General features: G+C 43.3%; 1 protein-coding gene across 1 annotated transcript; it reads right to left on the reverse strand.

Moving 5' to 3' along the window:
• Positions 1-824: 824 nt before the first annotated feature.
• Gphb5 (glycoprotein hormone subunit beta 5) lies at positions 825-5,556 on the reverse strand. The gene is made up of 2 exons (XM_047541445.1): positions 5,353-5,556; positions 825-1,013 (listed from the first exon to the last, which is right to left on the reverse strand). Exons 1-2 carry the CDS (start codon positions 5,554-5,556, stop codon positions 825-827), a joined length of 393 nt encoding a protein of 130 aa, XP_047397401.1.
• Positions 5,557-16,387: the final 10,831 nt, after the last annotated feature.

Raw genomic sequence — 16,387 nt, forward strand, 5'->3', positions numbered from 1 at the left:
AGGAAGAATATTTGTAAATGACCATTTTGCCATAGCTTTGAGAGAATATCACACTCCAAAAACATGAGATTCAGAGGTTTTTATACCTAAATGATAGCTTCTAGCTAAATTTTTTCCTGGTTTTTTTTTTTTTTTTTTTTTTTTTTTTTAATCACAAAGTAGCCTCTTTTTAGTAAGGATCTTACAGGAACTTAAGGAATATTGCTGGGGAAAACAATTAGCCAAATCCAACCTTCTACTTTGAGCTCCTCCCTTTATCAATTCCCTGCTCTTTATCAATCTGAGCAGTCTATTTCTTGGGTAGATAATTGCTCATTTAAAAAGGAAATGGAACATTTTTTTCTAAGGAAACTTGCAGTTGAGATTCTTTTTTGGGTAATGAAGACTAGTGCATTGGTGTTGATAACTTTTAGCCTTTTCATCCTAGTCAAAGGTCAGTGGTTAAATGGAACGTAGGAATTTTAACAGACTTTACAGCCCCATTTCCTAATTATATCCAGTGCATTTAAGTCAGTGGCATATACCAGTACAAATTGGGAGAGGATTGTAATATACAAACTGTGCTCCAAGACTGAAGGCAAAGTAAAACTAATTTGAAGGTGTATGAACCAGAGAAATTCTTCTGGGAAAGGAACAGATATTGTTTTGCATTTTCAACATTCGTATACTGCGCCTAAGTAAAGGGAGACAGGTAACCACCTCCACAGGGATGGCCAAATTAAACAGTCCTTGAGCAAAGCCAGGGGTAGAGCTGTCTGTGCTGCCCATGCAGGTAGGTCCGTGAGGCTTGAGGCCACCAGCTGCGTCCTGCAGGTCACGTCGGTTCAGATGGTCTCACACTCTGTGGTGGCCGTGGAGCAGGTCCCGCAGTCACAGCGGACAGCCACGGGGTAGGTGTAGAAGGGGTCGACCCCAGGGGTGCAGTTAGGCAGCTTGACGGTCACCTGCTTGGTCACATTGTAGGTACAGACTCGATGATGGGCTTCAATGTAGGGGGGTTCCAGAATGGGTTTCTGTCCCCACAGGGAGAAAACAGAGAACCCATTAGAACACACCACCCTGTTTCGTTTTCTTGGCACCATTTATCATTACTCGACATTAACTTGGTTTTCTTCTGTTTACTTATTGCTCTGCCTCCTCTCAGTAGAAAGCAAACTCCGGAAAGCAGGAAGCTGATTTTGTTCACTACCATATCCTGAGCTCCCAGAAGAGTCCACAGCACACAGGAAGTGCTGGAGGAATATTTAGCCAATGAATCATTTTGATCACTACAAACGCCTTCTAACTGGCGTCCCCTCTTCCACTGTAACCCCTGCCCTCTGTTTGCAACATGGTATCTGAGTGACCTTCTAAAGCATCAGACATGGCCCCCCAACCCACTCCCCCCCCTCCAACCCCACCCATTTCCCATCTCACCCAGTAAAAGCTAGAGAACTTGTGATCTCCAGCCAACACCTGCATCAGTCTTCCCCACACCTTCACCTCCTGAGGGGTTTGTGACGGTCCCCACCTTGCTGACTTCTTCACTAGGCTCCAGTCATGGTGGACTCTATCATTCCTCAACCCACCAGGAACAGTCCCAGTGAGGGTCTTTGCACTTGCTGATCCCTCTGTCTGGAACATTCTGCCAGAGGATTTGCTCCTTAGGTTTTTGTCCAAATGCTACCCTCTCAGGGAAGCTTTTCCTGACCATGCTATTTAAAACTACAACGTCCCCCCTCCACACCCTAGAGCTTCCTCTTCCCCTTCCTGCTTTTTCTCCTGACATGATATCTTAGGTATTTTATTCCTTTGTGTGACATTTCTCCTGCTCTGGAGAGTAAGCTCTCTTAGGATAGAATTCCTGCCCATTTGCTCCCTGTGGTGCTCTAGTACCTAACCTGGGAGGTCCTCATAACTATCTGCTGGGAGTCAACAAAATAAGAGTGCCAGGCAGCTTCCTGAACACTCGAGGGCCCCTCTGACAAGCAGAGGACTCACTTCCTTCCCTCACTTTTTATCAACTTTGAATTCAAAGATAATTTTGATAAACAGAGCATATGGACCAGAGAAAACTCAACACAAGGTAGAAGTTAAAACTCTCCAACCCTTACATCATGTGCATGCACAAATATGTATCAACAAATGCCACCATTATGTATAACTATAATACACCAAAACGAAATATGGATAAAATATCTCTGGTCTTCAGCTATTCAAGAGGCCAAAGCAGGAGAATCATAAGTTCAAGGCCAACCCAGGCAATTTAACCAGACCCCTGTCCCAAAATAAAACAAAAAGGGCTGGGGATGTGGCTCAGTGGTGGAGCCTGTTAGCATGCACAAGGTCCTGGGTTCCATCCCCAGTATCACAGGGTGGGGAAAAAAAAAAAAAAAAGTTAAAATATAGCTGAAAAAAAAAGTCAAGGGAAAAAAATCTCGAGCTGTGTAGTCAGACCTGTCAAGCTTGATTTCCGCTATACAACTTACTTACTGGAGACCTTGAGAAATCAACTAAACTCCTTAAAGTCCCAGCATTCCCATCTGTGAAACAAGACATCTGCCTCATGGTACTGTTGTGGAGATAAGGTGAGATGACACGTGCCTAGCACAGATAAGTCTTCAATAAATGTATTCCGTTACTGTTGTTAGAAGTAATGGCAAAAATGATAACATCTGTCAAAGGACAGTGCCTTCACTTGTTCTAGGTAAGTGGATGGATGGATAGACGGATGGATGGGTGGATGGGTAGGTAGATTGATGATAGATACCTAGATGATAGATGATAGATAGATACATAAATGATAGATAGACAGGCCCAAGATGAAGTCCTTGCATGATGATGAAAATAACAACCTCGCCTTCAACAAGGACCAGGTAGAAGAGCTGAATTTGTCCCAGGTTGTTTTCTCCTACCTTCCTCCATTTACTCTGTGTCTTCCTACCCTCCGTATTCTGGGAACATGGGCGGACCAGACACTCAGCTCCATTTGTGTTTCAGGTAATTAATTCTTTAGTATAAATCTGTCCCAGGCAATATTTGAGACAAACTTACACTGAAAACATTATTTGTTGTTTTATCTGAAATTCAAATTTATCTGGACTTCCTGGTCTTTTGTTGGGTTTCACTCTGGGTTTTTTTGGTTCAGGGTTTTTCTTGGAGGGTGGGGAGCAGAGATTGGTGGATATTTGGGTTTTGTTGATTCATTTTTTTGTTTTTCGGTTTGGTTTTGCTTTCCTTTTGCTAAATCTGGCAACTCTAAACCCAGGGTATGAGAAATCACTATTTGCAGCAATAGCTCCACTTCAAAAGTAAATTCAACCACTTTGTTATCATGAACATCCTTATATTCAGACATGCTCCCCAGTATGGCTACAAAAAAAAAAAAAAATAGTGCTTTAATCTCAGAAACCTCTGGTTGCTAGGAAAATGAATCTCGAATCTGTATTTATTTCCCTAGGTAACCTTCAATTTCCTAACACGGTAAAGGTACAAACAAAAGTTGGCTAAAATTAAGGACATTCTTCTTTCTTTGACTTGGTGCTTCCATTTCTCCAGTGAGAGCACAGTCTCTGACCTCCTCGAGGGACCATGATCCAGCTAAAGACAGTCACCAACGTGTAAGAGAAGAGGATGGGAGAAACAGGAGCTGAGAACATGGCACACCAAGGGCTAGCTGCCAATAGCCCAGGGCCGGACAGTCAACCAAAGGTGGCACTGGGAGGCTAGGCCCTGCACATGAGAAGGTGCCCACGTTCCCTGAGGTCATTAGATGGCAACAGACAGTTACTTAGCAAAACTGAATTTTCACCTGGCTATTAGCTCTTAAGCTCCGATGCAAAAAACGAAGCCAATTTGATGGGATAGTTTCATTTAGTTGGAGATTTCTGCATCATAACCCAATTCCATTCAGAGGTCCATAATTTTATTTAAGAAATAGCAGTTTGCTCTCTGAGTCCCTGAAAAAAGCCTGCTTTTCCTAGTGGAAGAGTCCTCTAGTGATGTGCACGTGCTTCAAAGCTGGCTTGCATTAGATCAGAGGACAGACACCTCTGGGAAGAGGTCAACCCCTTCTGAATTAACAAACATTTATGGACTGCCTCTTCCATGCATGGCACTTCAGCAAAAGCTGTGAAAGCTGCAAGCACGGACTTCTGTCCTCAAAAACACTTAAAATTATGTGGTGGGGGTCAAACAAAAGGTAGAATACAATCAAGGAATTACCACAGAGCCAGACAAGGCTTAGAGAAGTTGGCACTGGAATTCAGCATTGAGGAATAAATGTAATATGACAGAAATGAGGCGGGATAGGAGAAGAGGATCAAAATGAGATTTCGTGAGGGCTGTCTAATAAAACATTTAAAACTCAGCCTGACAAAGCCAAACCTAAGAATATTGGTAGTCTCTGGGAAAGCAGGCAGATGCCATGTTGCTGGACCTTGAAAGTTGGTGACTGAATTCACAGGAGCGAGTGGTCATTAAAGTTTGGTAGCTGGGGTTGACAAGATCAGAGCTGGTGCTCCGTCAGTTACCAGCATGGGCCTTGGTGAGAAGAGTCAGCTAACCACGAGGTGGTGTGGTTTGAGGGGTACTCAAATGCCCTCTTCCTCTTTAAGTTAACCAACTCCTCATCTCAGCCCAGTAGGATTCCAACTGTGTTTGAGATTTTTATCCCCATTTTAACTGAAAGGCCAGATCTACTTGAATATAAAGGGGCTTCATAGATCTGTTCGTGATGATCCCCAAGGGCCCCATGGATCTGAGGGGACAGGGCTGTGAAAGCAGCCTCTTTCTTGGCAAATGGTTGACTTTATCACAAATGAAGGAATACAGGAAGGTGATCTGGTCACAGGCTTGAGACAAGAATTTATTCCCAACTGTGCAGTGACTCCCTCCATGACTTTGAAGTCTCTTACTCCTTCAATCCCTCCTTGTGATGTGTAAAATGCGTGAAATAGGAGCACATATTGACTTCCCAGAGACCATAAATAAAGCTATTAATCTAGCTGGTTGCGGCGGCACACACCTGTAATCCCAGCAGCTGGGGAGGATCACAAGTTCAAAGCCAGCCTCAGCAAAAGCAAGGTGCTAAGCAACTCAGTGAGACCCTGTCTCTAAGTAAAATACAAAATAGGGCTGGAGATGTGGCTCAGTGGTGGAGTGGCCCTGAGTTCAATCCCTGGTCCCCACCCCCCTGCAAAAAAAAAAAGCTATTAATCTTATCCATGTTTGTTAGAGGGGCAACATCATGCAGATCATTTTTAGCGATGCTGTTGGGAGTTTTTAAGTCCACAGGAGAGGGCAGATGTCCAGTTCTACCTCCAATCCCTAAAGCGGTGAGCGCTGCTCTGGAATCAGGCCTGAGCCACTTACCTCCCAGGTCTCACAGCGGCCCCAGCAGGCATCCGTGGTGATCCGAAGGCCCCTGCAGCCCGGCTTCTTGGCCAGGAAAGTAAACTCCCTCACAGCACAGCCCACAAAGGTCCGCAGGTCCCCGCTGGAGGTGCTGAGGACAGAGCTACAGCCACACAGAAGCAGGAGGGCCATGGCCCCGAGGAACAGGTAGGCCAGCTTCATGCTGCTCCTCCCGAGAGGAAAAGGAAATCAAGTTTAACAAATCCAGCTGCCCTCAGTGTGGTGACCAAGAGCACACTGGCCGCTATCAAAGGGACCTTGCTCTTGGCATTTCACGAAAAAGGGGCCAAGAAAGAGTAAATACCCACAAACTCCAAGACGGGTGCCCAGAGTTCTCTGTAACCGACTCCAGTTTAGATTCCCTGGACCTTTCTGGATAGCCAGTCCTTGACAGGCATTCTAAAGCTTTACCTTACTGTAACCCAAGTGCTGGAGTTGACTTGTATATTAAAGACTTGTGTATATTTGTTTTCTTCAAAATGAACACAAAACATAAGTAACAACAAAAGAATTCCGTTTCTTGACATAATACATGAATACACATAAGTTATTTTTATTCTGGTCTAGGGTATTTGGGTCCCATGCTACACGCTTTGATCAAAATTTTATTTTTGGTGTCATGCCTGAGGAATGAATAGAGAAGTAGATAAATAATAAAGGTAGGCCCTGCATGTGTCATTACTGACTCAATCCACCACACAACGTGGATATGCAGAGGATTTTATAAAACCAGGCACCTGTCTAGATGGCCATTCATAAAAATGTGTCCTACTTGTGACAAATTGCCTCTGCTCTCTGCTTCTGCTCTAATAAGCACTTCATCATGATTCAAATTAATTCAAATGCTAGAAAGCATCAGAGTATTAAAAACATGATCCCAGTCTACTGTCAAGTCTACCCTCTCTGGATAGGATATCTGGAGGATCCTCTAGAGAATAGACCAGGATCATTTCCCGTGGTCTAGTCACCAGAATGGGCCCTTCATGCTTGGTCCATAAGGCAGAACACATGTGGATGTTGAAGTGAGGCTGGAAAGGACATTTACGAAATGCCCCCCAGTCCCTATTGCTTAAAAGGGACTGCATTTCCAAAACTGCTGCCACAGGTCTGACCTGTCACCACGCAGGGTCTCTAGGCTTCCCCTTGAGAGGAACGAAGTCGCAAAGATGGAGAGGCCCTTACCTGATCTTGCTGGACACTTAGAGTTGACACTTGTACCCAGGGTTTTACGAAGCAGCAATGAGTGGTGAAGTTAGTTCTGGATAAATATTTCTTCCCTCTGTTACTGGGCTGCTCAGTTGCTCAAATATATAGGAAAGGTCTTGTCAATCACAACAAAAGAGAGGCCGATTCTTACAGGAACTACTACGCACATCAAAGCCATGGAATATAAAGCCAGTCTCTATTTTCCAAAACTGATTAACTTAAAGGGTGTTGTTTTGTTTCTTAACATCACCTACTGAAACAGAAAGTTGCCCTGGTGGGTGACATAATCCTAGGGAAATAATCAGAGGTAGTTCACCTGGTTTTGAGAGAACAAATGCAGTGGCAAAATATGGATTAACTTTTCCTTCATGGTAACTTTTCAAAGTTTCCTTTGAAGCAGGGGAAGTCACCAGCAGCTCATGGCAAACTCTTTCCTTGAACTCACCATGTGCTTCAATACATTGAAAACTAACAAAACATTAGTGCTTACTGGGAAGAATATGGGAACCCTAACTAGAAGAGAAAAATCACAGTAAGAACAATTTTTGAAAGTCTTAAAATTAGTTAAATAGGAGATATTATTAATAACATTTTAAATGAATCATATAGGAAAAATATGACTTCATTTTTTCTCTATGCTTTTTAAGATTTTTCACATTTTCTACATTGGCCAGATTTTTATTATACAAAATCAATTAATATTATTAATATTTTTAAATTAAAATAAAGCAATATTTATGCATTTGTACTTCATAGATTGCTCTAGTGGAAATGTTCCATTAGATTTCTGATCTTAAAAGGTTAACAAAAGACTGGAATAATTTTTATGGGTATGGAACATAGTTTATATTCCAGTCTGCAACAACAACATGCAAATGGGTTAAAAACCTTGTTTGTGGCATTTTTCTGGTTGCTCTAAAAAGCAAACGAAGCAGACATCATCTCTGCCCTTAGGAGTTTTCATATCATAGTAAATCATGACATAGCCATAGACATTTAAGACGCATATTAAATAACTAATGAAACTAAATGAAAAAGTTAAAGCATCTCTGTTTTCTGCAAAGAAAGTTATTCTTTAAATGTATTCATAAAAGATTTGAATCTTCAAAACATATAACAACACTCAGATGTTCATCAAAGCACCACCCCTATTTCCAGAATCTGATTACCATATGTATTTTGATTTTTTTTTTTGGGGGGGGGGTGCTGGGGATTGAACCCAGGGCCTTGTGCTTACAAGTCAAGCACTCTACCAACTGAGCTATCTCCCCAGCCCACCATATGTATTTTGAAGACAGTGGAACTAGGCTTAAAATTAAGGGCTTTCTGTGATCCTTCAGTCTGTGAGTAGCAGAACCAGGAATGGGACACCGTGGGGACAGACTGCTGCATGGTGTGATCTCCCTGACTTGCTAGGCAAAGAACTGGCCAGCAAGCCGAAAACTGTTTCTGAAGTGTGCTGCTCACGCCTCTCGGACCTGAAACGTGCATACCTATGTCTGCATATCACAAAATAAAGACAGACAACAAAGGGAGGTCAAGAGCAGCTTTCTGTCAACATTCCCAACTGCCTTATGAAGCAGAACCCTGGCATCCTTGCCCTCTGCCCCGTCAGCTTTTAACCTTACAGTAATGAGCATCTGCAGTGACCACTTACCTGTTACCAGGAATCTGCTGTGCTCTTACATATGGCATCTCTAAACCTTCCAAAAATTCTGTAAGTCAATCATCATTTCTCCTTTTTACATTGGGAGAAGTGGAAGACTGAGTCATTTTGTAACGTGCCTACTTCCAAAAACCTTCAACCACATTGGGGACGACAATTGGTCTCCTCTCTGCAACCAACTATAGTCCATCGAAGTGGCTGCCTGGAGCATTGTATCAAGAAGGTGTCTGAAATCGCTCTACATGCAGACGGCAGTGGCCTTTCAGCTGCATCAGGGCTACCAAGAAGGGTAGTGGTGTCTGGATGCCACCTTTTGCAGTCCTTGCACTCTGCCATGCCATGTACCCCTCCACAGGCAAAGTGAGAGGTGACAGCATGACTGTAAAGGCTGCTGAGGGCCCTGATCCTACAGGATACCTCAGCCACCATGGTCTGTGCACCTGCCACCTCTCTTCCAGCTACATGAGCTCCCTGCTTTCTTGAGATAGCAAAGACGTAGGTCATGTCTCCAAGCACAGGCCTGGGAGAAGCTTCTCTTACTCTGCTCCATTATCATCTTCATGGGGATTCATTGTCACCTTGGAGGACAAATCAGAAGATAAAAGTTCAGTAGGGGAAAGGAAAGGGGAGAAGCAATGCTATGGCTTGGATGTGACCTGAATGTGTGTCCCCCAAGATTTCATGCATTAAAATATATTCCCCACCGGGAGATAGTAAGAGGGTGGAAACTTAATCTGACTCGGGTGTTCAGAGATAGGGCCTGTGGGAGGTCATCGAGGTGGAGCCCCTGTAATTGAATCCTAGTGGCTCTATAAGAAAGAGAGAGAAGACCAGAGGACACACACCTGTATACACACTCCCCTTCTCTTGCCAGGGATTCTGGCACCAAGAAGCCCATTACCAGATGCAGCCTCTTGACTTTGCATCTCCAGAACTGGGAACCGAAGTATTCCTCTCTCTCTCTCTCTCTCTTTTTTAATAATTCACTCACCCTGTGGTATTGTGTTATTGGCAACAAGAGATGGACTAATGGAGGGGTGGGGTGTGAGCGATCATCTTGAGGTCTGGGGGAACAGGACAACAGAGCAGGAATGAGCAGTGCCCAGGAGTGGCTGAGCACCCAAGCCTGGTCCCCAGGACCTCACTGTGCCGAGATGGAGGCATTGAAAGAGACTGAAGAATGAATCAACCAACATCATCCTATGTAAATTTATGATTACACAAATGGTATGCCTTGACTCCATGTACAAACAGAGAAACAACATGTATCCCATTTGTTTACAATAAAAAAAATTAAATTAAATTTAAAAAAAAAAAAAAAAGAAAGAGACTGAAAATCTCCCATTCCTGGCTCAGCCCTGCTGATCCTCAGTGGCACAACTTCCTTTACCTTTGGTGAGTGGCTTCTCTTGGCCTCACTTTCCTCATCTGTAACATGGTGGGTTGGACCCCATGACTCATAAGGTGCTTCCCGCTCCAAATGTAAGGATCTCCAAACTATTTTATAAACACAACAAGCCGAGGGCAAATCTGATGGAAAATCTGAGAGGTCATTTGACTACAATAAAGTCATCCAATTTATGTCCAAATCTTGACTCTGACAATTACCAACTTGCTATCTCAGACAAGTCTTGTAACCCTCCTGAGCCTCAGCTTCCCACACATTCACACGCCTCCTTCATAGGGGTCATGTGCACATCCCAGTGCTTGCTGGGTGCCACACAGGCGATGAATATTACTTCCCTTTCCTTCCCAGGAACTGCATCACCATCGTAAGAAATCAAAAGCCGCCAATAAAAATTTGGGTCATACCAGCAGTTATTAAGCATATCCTGATTTTGAAGGTATGAGATAGCGATAGAGTGGGGGAAATACAAGTCTGAGAATAGACACAAAGTTTGAAAAAGGATCAAGGGTGCTCTAACTTATTACCCCACTCAACCTGTGAGGCTTTGATCTGACACTAAAATTAACATGATTTTTGGTAGGAGAAGAAGTTTGAAGGTTTAGATTTAATTTTTAAGGTCCAAATCTTACACAGGAGGAGGGGAACAAATTTACCATAGTTGCAAAATTCAATATATGAATTGATTTTCACAAATACTACTAAAGAATTTCAGTTCTGACTAAAGACGGAGTCCAACTGACAAAGCTAACCAGCACTTACTGAGCACCCCGCCCCCATGCTCCACAGGTACCAAAGCCTAGAGGAACTAAGTTGTTTGCTGCATCCCTTAAAATGATCCCTTAAGAGTTCAGAAAGCTACTCCTGCTCCAATGTGGCTTTCCCCACTTTCCTCTCAGAAAGCACAATGCTTTGCCCAAGGGTCCAATTAATTACCATTATGCCTCCTGTGGGTGAATTAAAAAGCCACAAATGAAGCTACGTGTTTCAAGGAACTAATAGAATTAATGATTTTCTTCAAACAGGTACAAGAAAGGTCAGCCTTGGATCTTGCAAAGTTGTATATTGCTTTTAATATCTCTTATTTACAGGGGAAGAAAACTTCTGGGTTTGCAAATGAAGATGAATGGTGAAGACTCAGAAGAAATTAATCTTATTGGAAAGCCATTTCTTCCTCTGAAAGCACTAGGTATTTGTGGCTGAGCTCCTCGTGTTATTGACTTAAAGAGATAACATTTGCCCTAGATGATGGTGGTGTTGCCATGGTAACATTTTTTTAACGAGACTAAAAATAATGAAGCCTGTGTCTGATTTACTAGGACAAGTCAAGCCTTTCTCCACGACTGTCTGAAAGAAGTATCTGTCGGTTGTCACAGATTTATTTCAAATTAAGGGGCACATGGTTTAGGCGCTGAAGTGAAATGTTTTTATTTCCGCCTGACTCTTCCACTTTGGAGTGTCATAGATTTGCAGGGCATGGCAGACACATGCCTAATAGAGAAGAACAGAGAGGAGTTTAATGAGTCACAAAGAAGCATTCTTCATTTCAAGTGCATCCCGTATTCTCATTGGAATGCATCTGCAAAGCTGCTGGGTCCCCAAGCCCCTCATTTGTAATTCCCCAAGTAGTCACACTGACAAGGCCCAAGTTGTTGTTAGCAAGCTTTGAAGCAACAGCACTCCATTTGTTAGCTATTGACTTTGTTCCAGAAAAGACTCCTGGGATCAAGGCCCCAGAGTATGCATACATATGTCTGTTTGTGCCCATTCCTGTACTGGTGGAGCGGGTGGAGGCAGGAAGGAGAGAGGAAAGGAGAGCTGGTCTACTCTCCAGAGTATTCATTACATCATTTAGTAAATACGTATTAAGCAGCCACTGTGTGCCAAGCACTATCTTGCTCTGGGGTCACTGGGTTCATTAGAAAACATTAAAAGACAATGATGTTGGTTAGCTTGGGGGTGGGAAGAGCTAACAGACATGACAGATTTTGTTTCTTTTTCTCTTCCTCCTTCCTTCTTCCCATCCTTCCATATATTCTTATTATTATTTCATTGAGTGTTACCATATGCCAGATACATAACAACCAGATATGATATAAGTACGAATAGAGCTAAGAATCCGACATCAAAGAGCCAATACCCAGTAACGATGATAAATAAACCAGCATGCTTATGACTAAGAAATAGCATTCTTGGTCATTTATCCTGAAATGGAAACTTATGTTCACATTAAAATAAAACCTCTCCTTGTTCAAAGCAGCTTTATTCATAAGAGCCCAAACCTGGGTACTCCTTTCAGCAGGTGAACCGTTAAACAAACCGTGGCCTACCTATGCCATGGACACTACTAGGCAATAAAAGGGAAAGAACACACAGCAATTTAGATGACCATGGACTGGGGGTGTAGAGCCCCTAGCATGCACAAGGTCCTGAGTTCCATCCCCAGCACCACCTAAAAAAGATAGAACAAAAAATTAGATGATTATCCCAAGAGTTATGCTGAGTTTAAAAAGCTAATTCTGAAAGGTTACATACTGTGTGACTCCATTCATATAAATTCTTGAAATGACAAAGAAATGAAGAATAAACTAGTGTTTGCCCAGGATTACGGAGGGATGGAGTGGGAGGGAAGGGGCACGGTTATGAAAGGGCAACATGAGGATTTTCATGATGACAGCAATGTTCTCTGGACTACAGTGGTAGATACATGAGAAAAACATAAAATAAAAGTGCACGTCTGTAATCGAGCGGCTCGGGAGGCTGAGACAGGAGGATCGAGAGTTCAAAGCCAGCCTCAGCGATAGTGAGGCACACAGCAACTCAGTGAGACCCTGTCTCTAAATAAAATACAAAATTGGGTTGAGGATGTGGCTCAGTGGTCGCGTGCCCTTGAGTTCAATCCCCAGGACCAAAAAAAAAAAATAAAATAAAATAAAGATAAATGACACACACAAATACAAGTAAAACAGAACATCTGAATAAGATCAGAAATTGTATCAATGTCAAGAACCTTGTTGTGATATTGTGCTATAGTGTTACAAGATGTTACCATTAAGGAAAACTGATACAGGGTACCTGGAATCTCTGTATTATCTCTTACAACTGAAGGTAAATCAACAATTACTTCAAAATAATTTGATTTTAAAATATCAATACAATGTAAAAATGTGATCAATGCTATGATAAAAATGAAAATAGGATCAATGGGAGCTTAAGAAGGCGGGTGGGAAGGTATGTTGTTAGGAAAAACTTCCTTGAGAGGTGACTCCCAGGGAAGGTGAGAAGATATTCATTCCAAGTAGAGGAAGCTACTGTAGATCGGGATCTTTGTCTATCTTGTCCACTGCTGTTTCCCCAATGCCTAGAACACTGCCTGGCTGACAGTTAATTATCAAAAACCATTTATTGAATGAATCACTAAAGACACAACAGAGGGTCTGGCGAGTTTTCAGTTTGTAATGGTTCAGCGTGGCATGAGCTCAGGAAGAGTCAGGGAAGAGGAGGGCAGCAGCGTTGGGGTGCAGGTCAGGACTGTGGGAGAACCCAAGGCCTCAGCAGGGCGAGAGACTGGAGCAGAACCAACTAGGGAGAGCGCTTGACCTGAGCTGCGGACCTTAGCCCCCCTTCAGGATAATCCTACATCGACAGCAGAGGCATCGGATAGAAGCAGAACTCAAGGAAGTATTACTTTTTCCAGTAGCCACATTAAAAAGGAAACATGGAACAGGTGAAATTAATTTTAATACTTAATCCCAGTGTGATCAAAATAAAACAGATTTTATTTAACACAACGTTCTCCAAAATGTTCACATTTTAACGTGTAATCAATATAAACAGCGACTGGTGAACTATTTTATACCCTTCCTGTCCTTTGTTTTATGCAGTAAGCCTTTGGAGTCTAATGTGCATTAATAGCACATGTAACTGGCAGCAGCCTCATTGACACTAGCCACAGCTCAGGTGCTCAAGGACTACGCCTCATGGCTGCCATGGTGGACAGTGCTGTGCTCCCCAGCAGAGAGCTGTTTTCAACTCCTTCCAGATCCTTTTCATGTGGCATATTTATTTATTTTTCCAATAACAATAACCCTATTAAGTATTAATATCTACCCTTCATGATGAGGAAACTGAGCCCAAAGAAGTTAAGCAAATTCTCCACAGCCCCCCAGCTAGTCAGTGATGGAACTAGGATTTGAACTCAGCTGGGACTGACTGATTTGGGCTGCGTCTGGCGGCTCCAGAAACTTTGTTCCAACGAGAAACCCATGAGGAGATTATTAGGTCAGCCTTACAGAAGTATCTGAACCCACGCCAGCTGAGCCCAGGCCGCAGTGCACGTAAAGTTTCAAAGCTTAAAGCAGCAAGGAGTCCATAACAGAGAATGTTTTTCAGAATGTATCAAAATGCTTATTTATCCAGAACGATGATTTCTGATCTGCTGAGCCCAACGACTTACTTGAGAGTCTCCATCTTTGGAAACGTGCCTGTTTGCCTGACTGAATCACTACTCCTTACCTTGAGGTCGCTGAGGAGGCTGCATTAAATTGAATCAGAGAGAGATTCCTCCCAAGTAGAGATGGCCTTGACATTTAGTGAGCAGTGAGGCCAGAATAATAATCAGGTCCAGAGAAGGGAAACTAATACAATCAAGAGAGATTTCATCATAAAGGATAGAATTGGGGAAAAAAAATTACCACCCAGGCTGGACAGGCAAAGGCTGCGGAGAAGGAAAATACCAAAAGAGATCCTGAAGCATGAAAGGGGTGAGTGTATTGAACAGCAGCATTTTTAAGACTGATCTGAGGCTTAGTTCTGCCTGCCGCTGTGGCTATTGGGTCCTGGCATCGTTATCTGTTGAAATTAGTCACCCTCCTTTGTAATGCTGGCCAAAGATTAGAGAGGTGGGTCAAGACTTAAGAAATGAGCAATATAAAGGCCTCAACCCCACCACTGAGTTAAGAGGCTCCGGATAGAAAACCAACAAGGCCCTGAACACACAGCCCAAGCCCCAGCAGGAAGTAGGAAGCACTTCAACATCCAATACCATTCATCCATTTCCTCACCATCCACTCCTGCTCCTTACTCAGATGTCACAGAAACAACCTGCCTGATGTCCTTAGTTTCCAAACAAAGCCCGCTGTCTTTCTCCTCAGACCCATTCCTGACCTCTTCATCTTGCATTTCCCATCTCTGTAAATGAAGCCACTGGATATTTATTCTAGACACGTCCCTGCAACATATCCTGCACCCCCAGACACACACACACACACACACACACACACACACACACACACACACCTTGTCAGCTTGTCAGTTCTTTCTCCCAAATACCTCAAGACTCAGTCTCCCTAATTCAGAAACATCAAAGACGCTCTACTGATATCTTTGACTCCTTCTCCGTCCACTAGAGCTAGAAAGTTCTTTTGTAAATGTAAACCTAACCCTGGTCTGTACATTCTGGCTGAAACTCTTCGCTGTTCCTGGGCACTCAGGATAAAAGACACACTCCCTGACAAAGCAGGCTCCTGGCCCCTCTCCTCTGACCTTGACACCTGCCCTCTCCTTGCCACAACTCCTTCCTCTGCATCACCTGCACTTTTCCTCTGGGACCTGGTTGAGCTGCTACCTCCCTTGGGAAGTCCCCCTGATCCTCCAGGTCTGAGCTGGGTGCCTGTGTCACCTGTGCTACCCCTGAGATTCCCCTGTGGTGTCTCCTTCACATCACCTCATCACCAACAGCTCACTTGTCTCTTAACCTACTAGACCATTGGCTCCATGTGGCTGTCCTGTTCACCCTTTCGTCTCCAATGCCTGCCCAGTGAACAATCAACACCTAGTAAATAAACAAACAGCTCAATGATTGTGGACAACACCAAATATTTTTGTCCTGACTTAAAACTTTGTCAGTCTCCATGAAAGTTTTGACATCTATTTTCAGAAAATTGAACCATTAGTCTGACAAGATTTGTCTCCCCAGATCTAAAAATGAGAACTTAGTGGGCCAGTATGGGTGTCCCCATGGAATGGCTAGAACTTTGAGGGTGCAGTGCAGGCCCATTCACACACCATGGACCCGCCCAGGCAACAGGGGTCCTGGAAGCACCGGCCCACGCAGCTGGGTCAGCACCCACTCTCCCTCACCTCCTTTCCCACACAGGACATTAAACCTGGTCACTTAAACCCACACCAATTTGAACAGATTCCTCTGTTTGGACAGGCATCTGCCTCTTGGCACTCCTTGGCACCTTGGTCGGTTTGGCTGGGTTTTATTACTAATGTCTATTACTTAGGGAGATAAAAACCAAGCATTTTTCCCTCTTTGCAACTTGAACTATCTCATCAAGGAAATGCAGAGAGTATGGAAATTAGATTTGATTGACAGCCAGCTATTTGCTTCCATCACGTTGCTATTCTGCAGCTCTGTTGGGATAAAGGAAAAAAAAAAAAAAAAAAAAAAGAGTTTGGGCTTTTCTGACAGCCTGATGGGCAATGACATAATTGTAATAATCCTCTACCCTCAGGGGCAAAAGTAAAGAAGGAAACTTCATAATGAAATTACTGTGCCTCAAAGATGTCATCGCTAGATTCATCCTTTTTGCATTGTTCTTGTCCAGGGCTCTGGAAACAAAATGCCTACTTCAGGCATGCCTAACACTCTTGTTAATGCTCTGTTTTCTGAATTGCCTTGAAGATCCATGAGGCCTGCTGGAGACTAA

Source organism: Sciurus carolinensis, chromosome 2, assembly GCF_902686445.1.
Source record: "Sciurus carolinensis chromosome 2, mSciCar1.2, whole genome shotgun sequence".
NCBI classification, from domain to species: domain Eukaryota; kingdom Metazoa; phylum Chordata; class Mammalia; order Rodentia; family Sciuridae; genus Sciurus; species Sciurus carolinensis.